General features: G+C 45.9%; 2 protein-coding genes across 4 annotated transcripts in view; one reads left to right on the top strand and one right to left on the bottom strand.

Moving 5' to 3' along the window:
• RNF13 (ring finger protein 13) overlaps positions 1–7,804 on the top strand; it is a 23,920-nt gene extending 16,116 nt beyond the window's left edge. For 2 of the 3 annotated variants that reach the window (XM_058843601.1, XM_058843600.1), the window contains 4 exons: positions 18–123; positions 1,795–1,888; positions 2,263–2,343; positions 3,602–7,804. In XM_058843601.1, coding sequence (XP_058699584.1) covers positions 18–123; positions 1,795–1,888; positions 2,263–2,343; positions 3,602–3,966 — 646 coding nt within the window. In that variant the 3' untranslated portion in view covers positions 3,967–7,804. The remainder of the gene's footprint in view (positions 1–17; positions 124–1,794; positions 1,889–2,262; positions 2,344–3,601) is intronic. The other variant, XR_009278087.1, reaches the window with a different exon arrangement.
• Positions 7,008–12,324, bottom strand: PFN2 (profilin 2). Its single transcript, XM_058843602.1, has 3 exons — positions 12,063–12,324; positions 10,922–11,114; positions 7,008–9,057 (listed from the first exon to the last, which is right to left on the bottom strand). Exons 1-3 carry the CDS (start codon positions 12,192–12,194, stop codon positions 8,960–8,962), a joined length of 423 nt encoding a protein of 140 aa, XP_058699585.1. The 5' UTR covers positions 12,195–12,324; the 3' UTR covers positions 7,008–8,959.

The following is a 12,324-nucleotide window of genomic DNA, read 5'->3' as shown; positions in this document are numbered from 1 at the left end:
TCTCTTTCTCCCCACAGTGGCCATGTTGTGTTAATCCCAGAGTTCAGTCTTCCTTTGGAATACTACTTAATTCCTTTCCTAATAATAGTAGGGATCTGTCTTATTCTCATCGTCATATTTATGGTAAGTTTCTTCTTTTAATAATATTTTTTTCTTTCAAAACATCAGGGAATGGAATGATTTGAAACACACTGAAGTTAAAGTAAGGTATAGAGTGAAGGAAGGGTGAAGCTAGGTGTACTGCACACATACCATGCTTACCTGTAATCATTTAGTTTCTCAATAAAGCAAGCAGGTGCAGGGTTTTGTCAGAGGGATATCAGGAACCTTTTGGATGTTCTCCCTGGCATGTAACTGCTTATAGGAATTGTCCTCACTGCCACTCTCACACTTCACAAGTGCTTGCTTTTTGGCCCCATGCAGAGTGACCTTTCCTTGTGCTCTTGTACACCGAGAGCATATCCTGCCTTACCAGACCTACTGATCGTTGGAGCCCCTGCTCCAGGGTGAGGGCTCAGTGTTCTCTGCTGCACTTAGGTGTATTTGTGTGTGTGCAAGCACAGAGCATTGATCTCAGCACATGCAGTGCCTCTAGGAGTTCTCAGCTGGGACATCTTTCCTTGAAATGCTAAGGTAGCATAACTACATATTTCAGGATATTTAGCATCCCAGTTTTTGTAATCTGTGCCCAATTTATTATTTTACCTTTTAATAAAAGGCAAGTAATGCATCAACTGTTGTATAAACACTTACTTAAAATATTTTTCTGTATTAGTATTTTTTGCACTGCAAGTTACATATTTCATTGACAATCCTGTGCATGTTGGGCACAATTGCAATTGTGGCAGCTCTCTGAAAACAAAGCAGAATGATCACCTAAAGAAATTGAAGTTGATCCCAGGGAAGTTTCAGGTTGGATTTGGTCCTCATTCTTTTCTGATTCAGTCACTGCTTCTTTGAGACAATCTTTTTTTTAACTAGGAGCTTCAAATGAGACTCTGATTGTCACTAAGCATCTGCATTACAGCAGAAAAACTTCCGTTTGTGCTTACAGCTTGTTTATATTTGTTCAGATTTCACCACAAATACAAACAGTTTAGATTCAAATATCCTTTGTTCATTTATTTGTTTGTCATCATATTTGGAAAAGAATGCCATATCACAGGTGCTAAATTTAGAAATTGAACAGAAATAGCATTAGAGACTACTCAGAAAATTGAAATATAATCTTTGTTACAGTTATTTAGAAAGCTTGGTACAACTAATGTTACTCGGTTATTTTTTGTAATGAGTTACTTTACTATGGCATAGTACAACATGTAACAATGACTCAAAGTAAACCCTTTACTTTACTCCCCAAACTACTACTTTAGATGATATGGAAACAGTTCTGATGAATGTGGGAATAATCCTCTAAAACAGCTGTAATAATCTAAATCTAAAGAAAAAGTGTTCAAACTTACTGAATTGTGTTTTGTTCTGCAGTATGCTTCCTGCTTTTCACAGGCCTCAGTAGAAGATTGCAGCAGTGGCCATTATTTTATGTAGTATACATACCTTTTTGTTTCCTCTCAAAAAAACCCTTCTGTATTCTCAGTTCCAAGGGCTATGTTCACGTAGAGTATCCTTTAGGCTTGTTTGATTTCATCCTTGTGTTCAGACAAGGAAGAGGTTATTCTGTGTTAGCTGGGGTTCCCGTTTGATCAACTTACTGCCAAGCTTCATAAACCAAACCTTTTGTTGTTCTTTTGTTTTGGTGTAACTTACTGTTCATGTTATCTTGTCTGTTTTTAGATAACAAAATTTGTTCAGGACAGACACAGAGCAAGAAGGAATCGGCTTAGGAAGGATCAGCTTAAGAAACTTCCCATACATAAGTTTAAGAAAGGCAAGTTGATCATTCTTTGTCTAACCCTTTGGACACAATTGTTCTTAACACAAAAAACTTTGTAAATCGAAGAGGTATTAAGACATAATTTTGAATACACTTGAAATAGAAGAGTTTTGAGTGAAAGCATACTTTGGCAAGTATGGCTCGACCCTGTTCCCACTGAAATAGAGGAGTTCTAACACTTCTTTAATGTGACTCAGATTGTGGCTGAGCATTAAAACATTTCTTAAAACAAATCAGTGCAGAAATTGCATGAAAATTCTTCAACTCCCAATATTTATATTCCCAAGCAATATTTATTACATGTGTATGTCAGGAGGGGCTGCTGCAAGTCCTTTAAAGTCAAACTAATTCTCAATTATGTGCTGTAGGAGATGAATACGATGTGTGTGCCATCTGTCTGGATGAATATGAGGATGGAGACAAGCTCAGGATCCTTCCATGCTCTCATGGTAAGCGGCTGTATTTTAGGTTTGAATTTAGATTAAAACAGCTTTCCAAAACACTGTCCAAAACCTACAGCATATATGTTTAGTAAGTGATTTATAAAATTCCTTTTTGCTAATATGCAAGAATGAATGTTCAAAGTGGGAGAAGTGAAAGCTTGCTTTCTCTTTTTTAAAAGCTAAAAAGCTAGCATTCCCACTTTTCATTTTTCCTTGCATGTACACATGAAAGAAAATCTGGGCTTGATGCTGTCCCCTGAATACCCATATTTACTGTAATACTTCTACATTTCAAAAATAGGCCTTCACTATCCCTGAGACAAAAAAACCACTAAACTTAATTAAGCTCCTGGTGACTTAGAGATGCAGCTGAAGGGATGGGTCAGTCCTGGAGTCTGCAGCCATGCACACTCCTGTCTGACTGCACTTGGAAGTCAGCTAGTGAAATATTTTCCCTGTGGCAGTCTTTCTCAAGTCCAGCCCACTGCAGAGGTATTACTGCCTTCTGTACACAGCCAGCATAGCAGGTGACAAGCTGAGCTTTTTAGAACCTCACTCATAAAACCAATTTCAAGCTAGGCTGACAAACAAGAGTTCTCAGAAGAGAAAGAACAGGTCCATGGCAGCTCTCCCAGTGGGGGACAGCAGAGGGAACTTAAATTGACCACCACCACCACCCACCACCATCAGTTCATGTGGAGAACATGTTTCCAGTGTGCTTGACCAGGAACTAAGCATGGCATTGCTGGCCTGTGTAAATACACGCTCTTTGCCAAGTAGAAGTCTCTCTTACTAAGAAGAACTGATTTTTTAATATAAGTAAGACAAATACTTTATTTTAAACACAGCCAGTCTAGTTGCAGTGCCAATTGCAGATGTCATTGAAGATCCACTAAATCATGCGGAAATGTCATGCAGTGATGAGGTGCTTTGCTACATGTGAGGATGGTGATGGTGGGCATGCCTGCTGCAAAGTGGTTGGAATTGCTCAAAAAGCTTTAAGGTTTGTCAGGTGTGGCCTGTTGTACTACTGCTGTCATTTACTCAATAGAGAACACAGGTATTCATTGCATATACCCAAGTGACTGAGATCCTAAGCCATCAGGTGTTTTGTACAGGCTGCATGCCAGGAAATTTGGGACTAAAATTCTCTGTGAGCTACATTCTAAAATTCTCCTGTGTCACTGAACAGAAACATGGTTTAGCAGGTTTCCCTGTCCTTTTCATTATTATAATGATGTCCCTGTATTTTGTTTTCTAACAGCATATCACTGCAAGTGTGTGGATCCGTGGCTGACAAAAACAAAGAAAACCTGTCCTGTGTGTAAGCAGAAAGTGGTCCCTTCCCAGGGGGACTCTGACTCGGAGACAGACAGCAGCCAAGAGGAGAATGAAGTGTCTGAGAACACTCCTCTGCTCAGACCTTTGGCCTCGGTCAGCACACAGTCTTTCGGGGCTCTGTCAGAGTCCCATTCCCATCAGAACATGACCGAGTCCTCGGAGTATGAGGAGGATGACAATGACAATGTTGATAGCAGTGATGCGGAAAATGGGATCAATGAAGAAAGTGTAGTGGTTCAGCTGCAGCCCAGTGAGGACAGGGAGTACAGAGTGGCAAACACTGTCTGAGACTACTAATGACCCATAGGTGTATGAACAAAAGGGTTCTTAAGGCTATTTACAAACCTTTGCATAGGGAATCTGTTTTAATCTGTAATCCATTTGGTTTGTTTGATAGGCACAGCAGTTCATGTAGTAGTACTCTGGTTAAATCATTACAGGTAGATTTATTTTTGATTCAGGTATTAAGTCACACATTCTGTTCTCTCAAAACCAACAGTTAAACTGGACTTCACTATGCTAATGAATAATGAGAATAGTTTGTATCAATAGAAATACTGCAGAAATGCTAAATGTCCCTTGTTGAAACGGGATTTCTCTGGAAGTACTTTTATTTCCATTTTGTAGCTACAACTGGGTCATCCTGAGAGCAATATTTATTACATGTAGATATGTGTTACCCCTGAGGCCCAACAAAAACTGTATTTGCATGTTTGTATAGTTTTCCTAAAAATTGTCACCACTGCTGAACAGAAAATGTAGAACAGATCAATATTCTATGTGCTGGTATGTCATAACAAAGCAGAAGAAATTCCACTTTTATTTCAAAGCAGTGATTCTAAATAATCCTTTGGAGTTTGCCATGGTAGCTGAGTTTAAGCAGTTCCATTGAGCAATTCCCAGGATAAGGAAACTTAATCTGTGTTTAGTTTTGAGAAATTCACAAGGTCAGGTCCACCAAAAGCACACTAATTATCCCTCCTTGCTACTGCTTGGTCGTCTGGTTTCCAGTGAGGAGGTGGGAGTTGGGAGACAACTGAGACAGAGGTTTTGTTCCACACAGAAAAAGAAGTTTAGGGTAAGTATTCTATTGATCCTTGGCTCATATACCTCTTACTAAGAGCATTTTATGCTGCATTAGTCTGCTAAACTGTATATAAAAAATTGTTCTTTTCAAATACCTGATTTGAAAACAAGTGCTTACACCTGTCTCACAGAACTCAGTACTTACCAGTGTATCACAAAAGAAGGTAGATTCTATATAATACCTCTGTAACTATGTAGAAAGTAAAACCATGCATATACTCAAATGGAGATTTTTTATATGGCCTTGACTAAGGAAAGCTTGAAAGAATGTTAATAAACATGTTTTCCACTTTAAATATTGAAAGGAGTTTATTGAACTTCTGCATCACCTGAGACCTTGAGTAGTTGCCTCTGTTACTGAGGGTGAAGGTGCAGAACATGGGATCCCGAGCAGATGTTTCCTGTGTCATCCTGTCAGTCACAGTACAAGGAGTTGCACTGACAGGTGCAGGGATCTGAGCTATGCAGAAAACCTTCATTTTTGTTCACTTCTAGCTTGAGGAGTTTGGACTGGAGGAGTCTGTAGTTTGCCTGGGGAGTATGAAGGAGGACTAGGATGCTCTGAACAATTCCTACCCAGCTGGCAGCACCTGCAGAGCCACAGCCCAGTGCTGGAACCCTGGACAGGCAATGGCAGGTGAGGTGCTCCCAGATGTGACTGGGACCTACCACTATGCAGCCACACACCCTGCAGTGCAGATCTGTTTTCTGGGCCTAGCTGAGAGCAGGGAAAGTTTATTTTGCACAGTGAGGCACAGTAGAAGGATAATAATGAAAGGGTGATTCATGTCCAAACCACTGCTGCCAGCAGCCATGGGGTAATGACTGTGATAGTGGTATATTTTCACCAGGCAAAATTCCCCGTCAGCGTGGTTATGTCTAGGTGAGTCCAAAAGGGAAAATGGTTTCTAAAAATGTAATTACTAAGCTGAAAGATGTTTCTTAAAATAGGTCCCTGCTCTTGCTGTGAGTGTGCATGTTTATTCATTATTGTATTCCAGGCTCTCTAAACTCTGAAGAATTCCAGAACCCTGAACTGACCTAAACTTTGTAGTATGCTCTCATGTAATTGTAGTGCCTGCAATCAGCTGCAGACACAGTTATGCTAGGAAAATTCACCAACACATGCATTTGAAAAAGTAATTTGAACAACACCTAATTCTTAACCAAGGAGAATTATACATACACCTCAAGAAAGGGGCATTGGTCATTGATGACAAGAACCTGATGTGTGCTACCAGCAGCTGCTCTGCCTCTGAGGTGCTGCTACAGTCAATTCCATCCAGTCTGGCCTTACCACAGAAGCAGCTTTGGGAATACAATGCCCTCATCTTCCTAGCCAGGGAGAAACGAAGTTCTGCAGTCAGAAGGTGAGTCCAACTTTGCGTTCAGACACTGAGGACAGCTTCAGCTGTGTTTTATGGGGGAAGCAGATTTGCATCCTCTGTACCAGTTACTATTGAACAAGAATTTTCTGTGTGCTCTGGGTGTGTTGGTCTGCTCTAACTTTGGCACTGGACACGGAGCCACGTGGCAGTGGGAGAATATGAGCACTATATATAGGAAAGTTTAAGTTAGACCCAGCTCTAGTGCCAAGCAGAGGAGCAGGTGCAGCTGACACCAATGATGAAGGTGTGGGGGAAGGAGGGGAGAACAAAGGTGTTTCCAGGTCCTGTTCAGAAGCACCTGACTAGTTTCACAGCCCAGGAAGAAAGAGTCTACAGATTCATGTCCCATGATCTGGGCTCAGCTGTCCTCCCATCCCTCAAGCTCCAGGGTTCATCACATCCCTTTGGGCCTGTGTTCTTAGGAGCTCTCAGCGGATGTAACACACATAGGTGCAATCCTTTAAAGTAATGGAAACCTTCTCTGGGTGAGGGAGGCACATTCCCACCCTGGCTGTACTGACCTGGGCAGGCCACCACAGGCTCCTTTGCCAGCTCCAAAGCGAAGTCACCTTCAGCTTGTTTCAGGAATGGTATATTGGGCACTCAGAGGGCAGGAGAACCCTGCACCAGAGAGCTGGATAAACATGGAATTAGGAGATGACAAATCATCTCCTAATTTAAGATCTACCCCAAAGACTGCCTGGCTTTTGACTGAAGTCACATTATCACACTAACCATATCATACTACTGCTGTCCTGCAAAACTTAAAACTACCTGGACCTCCTGGCCAGCCAGGCACTGAAGGGCCTCACTCTGATTTCCTGGGTGTAGGGCAAAGAATTACCAACAGTCTGGTTTTGTTTGGTTGGAATAAATTTATTTCATCTGTCTGTAAACAAGGTGTTTTTAATAGTTATGGCATTTTTTGAAATGCATATTAAATCAGATGAGTTAGACTGTATCCCAGATGTAACAAAGTGCAGGGAAAGAAATGGACAAATCAGCAACAAGAATTTGTTTAAATCTGTACATTATCCACAAGGCCCAACAATAGAAGCAAATACTAGAATGTCCCTAAGGTAGTGCCAGTCAAAAGAAACCCTCGGAGTCAGTTAAAATCCATCTCACAATAGCAACAGTTCATTTTTTTTTTTTTTTTAACAATAGTATGGCACAGAATACATATTAAAAAATTCATCACAAGACAGCCAAGTCAGTTATTCCAACCACTACCATCTCCCATTTATTCTTTAGTATACAGAGTTCTGCAGTTCTTGCAATGGACATACAGGTCAGAACCGTGCCTGAACTGAGTTTGGTTACAGACATTTCAGATGACTCGTGCACAAGGCAGCTCACTCCATCATTTCTGCAGCAAGGGTGTGACAGGCCAGATGAAGATTTTTAAATTTGAAATGGTATTTTGACAGTTTAGCTTACAAACTACCAACCTTCATCCAAACAGTAGCTTCAGAGCAGCCAAACTCTGCACCACTGAATGATCTGGCAGAAAGACTGAAGCCAGTCAGAGCTCCCAGGGTAGCTGAAGGTGGCAGTTTTCCACAATGACATTGCAGTTTCATATTAAAAAACAAAAACACTCCCCACCCCCCGACCCCCAAGCTGCAAATTAAAATTGGTCCTATGAGAAACTGAAACTGACACACTCCAGTTGGTTATACCAGGCTAGCTAATGGCCACAGTGGCAGCCTTGCACAAGTCAACTACAGAACAGGAGCTGGCAAAAAAAAAAAAAAAAAAAAAAAAAAAGTGCCTGAGCTATTGTAATGATGGAATGTCTAGGGAGTCCCTAGGATGGTGGTTTAAGGTCATGGGAGGAAGTACATCTGTACCCTTTCGTAGTTTTGTGATTGCACTTGTTAAGCAGTACAACCTTCAGACAACATTAAGAAAAAGTAAGAGACTTAAGCCTACAGTGAAGTGCAATGACAAAACTAATGTGACATTAATAGCTTTTGAGTGGCAAATTGGTTAAACAAACCAGGCACTATAAAAATGGGTGTAAGCAAACACATGGGTTTAAAAAACAGAAACAAAGAGAGGGACAGAAGTGAAGATATGCACGTACTTTTTTTCCTCCCAACCGTGCTCTGTGAAAGGAAGACTAGTGAGCTGTGACTTGCTCAAAGTGCTGAAGAGGCATTGATCAAATTAGATTGTACAATCGGCACCTTGTTTAGTATCTCAGTTGGTTTAGTTGTCAATATCACACTAATTGCTAAGACGAAGCAGAGCCTACACTTGGCATGTTCCCCTCCCAAGTTTCAAGTTATCATGCATATCATCATCATGGTGGTGCCAGCCGGGCTCGGTTACCTACAGTGGTTACAGAGATGAACAAGGGGGAACTGGAGTAATGACAGTAGGAAATGGGTAAATAAAAAAACACAAACTACCATCTACGGTCTGGTAGCACTGAGCACAAGCGGGTGGTGGTGCAGACAGCTGCTAGGTGGATGGGGAGAGGCTGCTCAGACATCAGACCTCCTCAGGTATAAAGCCAGTTCATATGCTTTCTTGTTGAGTGTCCCTCCATGGACACCTTCCTTTCCCATGACTATAACCAATGCTGGAGTACACAAGGAAACAAAACAGAAATTAAAAGAATTAAAGGGAAAAAAAACCAAAACACCTTTCCCCACCAACAAAGGGATACAAAGGAGACACAGGTTCATACCCCATCACCCTGCATTGCTAGTAAAGTTTCCAGAATGTAAGGTTTAAAGCTCACCGCCAGGAAAGTTTAATAGCAATCTTCCCCTAATACTTAACAGTCTGCCTAACAACTAGAACCCAGAGTCTCTCAAGTATTTTGCCATTGAGTATGCCTTCTTATTCAATCCGCCTCCATGGACCCCTTCTTTGCCCATTACAAAGACCAAGACTGAAAGAGAAAAGAAAAAAAGTTTTAAAAAGAGTGTGTTAGACATGTAAATAACACAAGTTTTAGGCAGTGCAATAAACACCCTCAAATTCAAGATTTAGTATTTGGGTATTAAGCTAGTTTAACAGTTTTGTTAAAACACAGATGTAGACAGAACTGGCAGAAGGCACAAGTTATTCTCAGGGATTTTATCTAAGTGTGGAAGTTTCTAAGAGCTCACTGCTAAGAAAAATACCACCAGCTATCAAAAAAAAGGATTATGGTGCCTCTCACCATCAGTCATCACCCAGCAAGGAAATCCTGGTGACAGTTTGAACACCTGTGGGGGCAGGGGTGCAGTGTGTGCTCAAGTGTGCCTGGAGAGTGGCAAAAGAAAATCCCCATGATCTGTGCTGTAGCAGTCCCTGCTGGTACAGGAACCAGAGCAACTGCTCTGATGCTGGTAAAAAACCCCAAAGCGTGAGTTGGGCTGAGACGTCCCATATAATAACACAACTAGAAAACACACTTTTTACTTAAGGCAAAACACAGGGACAATTGTCATGCTGAGGCTCTCCCCACTCCCCCAATTCCAGCAAGGTGTCCCAGATGGCCTGGTGAAAGGAACACTGGAGGCTCACCAGCAACAGCCACTGTGAGCTGCCATCCGCTGTCCCTCAGCAGGGAGGGGGACACAGCGAGCACTGGGCTGCCACAGGCCAGGGACTGTTTGCCAGCCTGGGAATGCTGCAGCCAGTCCACCTACACATGATCATACATCGGGGCCTCAAACTGTGCCATGGAAGGTTTAGGTTGGATATTAGGAAAACTTCTTCACCAAATGGGTTGTCCAGCCCTGTCATAGCTGCCCTGGGCAGTGGCTGAGTCCCCATCCCTGGAGGGATTTAAAAGCCATGTGGTTGTGGCACTTGAGGATATGGGTCAGTGGTGGCCTAGGCAGCACCGGGAGAAGGGGTGGACTCCATGATCTTGGAGGGCTTTTCCAACCTTAATGACTCTGTGATTCTATCTCTGTAGCAATTTGCTCATAAAAGCTTAAGACAGTTCTGACTGGAATTTCACAAGTCAGAACTCTGCTTGTTTCACTTCAGCACTGCCAACACTCTTCCTGCATGCCTGCCCTGGGCTTTACCTGCAGATACCTGCTCTGCCTTTGGTTTTACACCTATAAGCCAAAATCTTGTCACCCATGAACCTGTTCCACAGCCAGCCAAAAAATGCTAGCCCAGTTGTTCCCAACATAAGGCACACCACTCCCAGGCAATATTTCATATCCCAGATGAGTGGCTGCCCCAGAATAGGTTTCACTGGAAGTTAAATGAAGAGCACAAGGAGCAAGTATATGAGCACAAAGCACATTTCTGGGTGGTACCAAACTGGATGGGCTTTTTCTGCCAGGACAGACTTCAGCAGGCTCAATAGGAAGTGCAAGAAGAGTTAGTGTAGAACTTTTTAAGTAGGAGCAGCTCATACATGAGATTCACATCTTTGTGGAATAAACTTTCCATCAAGCAATTGACAATGAGAAAGCTGCAGTCACTGCCTGTCATTAACAGACCCCTCCTGAGCTTCAGGTATCAAGTGATAGAACACCAGCTAAGCCTGCTTGGAGCTGCAGCTTGCTTTTTCCTGCTTGTCAGAGACCTGTTAACTATTGCACAACCTGGTGCTGGGCCAGGAGGCAGGACAGGGAATGGGGATGAGCGTAATCAGCCAGAACTCAGAGCACTGCCATCTATCCCCTTCTATCACTTCCCAATATAAGCCATTAAATACAGGAGTTTGGTTTTCTTAATAGCTGGAGTCTGTGCTTAGGGTCACATTCCTAATTTAGCAATCTGAAGGTAGAAAAAAGGGTGCTTACCTCGTCCAGCTCTGCCTACAGCAACATTATATGTCGGCTCACCACCTTGACTCTTTGTCCTGATGTCCATTGTGCAGTCACCATCGACATACAGGCTATCTCTGATCACAGAGCACTTCTTTGCACCAAGGGTCAGACCATTGGTGAAGAAACCCTCTCGGTCTTTTCCTACAATCATATCTATTTCTCCTGGCTGTCAAAGGAAAGAGTTCAGAGTTAGCACGGCAGGGGATATTGCTGTAATTTCTATTTAGAACGGGTCCCGTCTCTCGTGGAGAGGCCGAGGCCGTGATTTCCCCTCGCTCCCCGCAGGAAGTGCTCCAGAACACAGGGCTTTGTTAGGCGCAGTCCGCGCTGCTCCGCGGGCGCTGCGCGCGGGGGAGCCTCTGCCTCGGCCATTCCGGGCCCGGGCCCGTTAAACGGCGCGGGGCGTTCGTCGGAGACCGACCCCGGGCTGGAGCGGACTCTGTCCGCACCTGTCCCGGGAGATCAGCCCGGGGCCCGCCCGCACCCGCGGCATCGGCCCGGCTCCGGCCCGCCCGCGGGGCCCGGGCTGCTCCCGCCGCCGCGGCCCCTCGGCCTTCCCCTCGGGACGGGCCTCGTGCCCGGAGCTCGGGGGCGCGGCGGGCCCGGCCGCACCGCGGCGGCCGCAAAGTGCAGCGTCACGGCGGGCCCGGCCCCCCGACCGCGGCCCAGGCGGCCCCGCTCCGCCTCGGCCGGGACCGGGCCCGCCGCGCCCGGGGCGGAGCCGCGTGCGGCCGGGGCAGCCGCGCCGGTGGCCCCGCACGGGCCTTCTCTTGGGGCGGCGGGGCCGCGGAGCCGGGCGGGCCGGGGGCGCGGGCGGGCAGGGCGGGGGAGCATCAATGGCAGAGCGCCATCTTGGCGGAGAAAACATGGAGCCGGCGGCGCGACGGCGTTCGAGCCGCCTTCCTCCGCCGCCCGCCCCGCACCGGGCCCGCCGCCCGCACCCCCCGCCCTGGGCCGGCCGCCGCCCCCGCCCGCGGGACCGGCCCCGCGCCGCTCCCGACGCGCACAAAAAGGCGGCGCGGGCGGCCGGGCCCGCGCCCCCCGCCCGCAAGGTGCCCCCGGCCCCCGGCCCCTCGCCCCCGCTCCCGGCCGCGCTCCCGCCGGTCCCGCTCACCGTGATGCTCTGGAAGATGCCGCCGGCCGTGGCTGCCCAGACGTACTTGGCGTCGCAGTAGCCCACAATGGCGGCCTCCTGGCAGCAGCCATCGCACATCAGGTTGTCCACGTAGCTCTGCCAGCCGGCCATGATCGCGGGGCGGCGGGCGAGGGCGTGCGGGCAGCGGGCGGGCCGGGGGCGCGGGGCGGGCGGCGGTCCCGGCGGTGCGGCGGCGGAGCGGACCGAGCGCTGCGGCGGCGGCGGCGCGGCCCAGCCCAGC

The sequence above is a fragment of the Poecile atricapillus genome, chromosome 8, assembly GCF_030490865.1.
Source record: "Poecile atricapillus isolate bPoeAtr1 chromosome 8, bPoeAtr1.hap1, whole genome shotgun sequence".
Taxonomy (NCBI): Eukaryota; Metazoa; Chordata; class Aves; order Passeriformes; family Paridae; genus Poecile; species Poecile atricapillus.
The sequence above is the reverse complement of the archived record's forward strand: the minus strand, read 5'-3'. Positions and strand labels throughout refer to the sequence as shown.

What these genes read in the sequence shown, in the direction of transcription:
- PFN2 (XM_058843602.1), bottom strand. Translation starts at nt 12,194, where the DNA reads ATGGCCGGCTGGCAGAGCTACGTGGACAACCTGATGTGCGATGGCTGC. An exon ending in GCATCTTCCAGAGCATCACG is followed by an intron (nt 11,115 to 12,062) that starts GTGAGCGGGACC and finishes TTCCTTTGACAG; the next exon opens with CCAGGAGAAATAGATATGAT. An exon ending in TGTAGGCAGAGCTGGACGAG is followed by an intron (nt 9,058 to 10,921) that starts GTAAGCACCCTT and finishes TTTCTCTTTCAG; the next exon opens with TCTTGGTCTTTGTAATGGGC.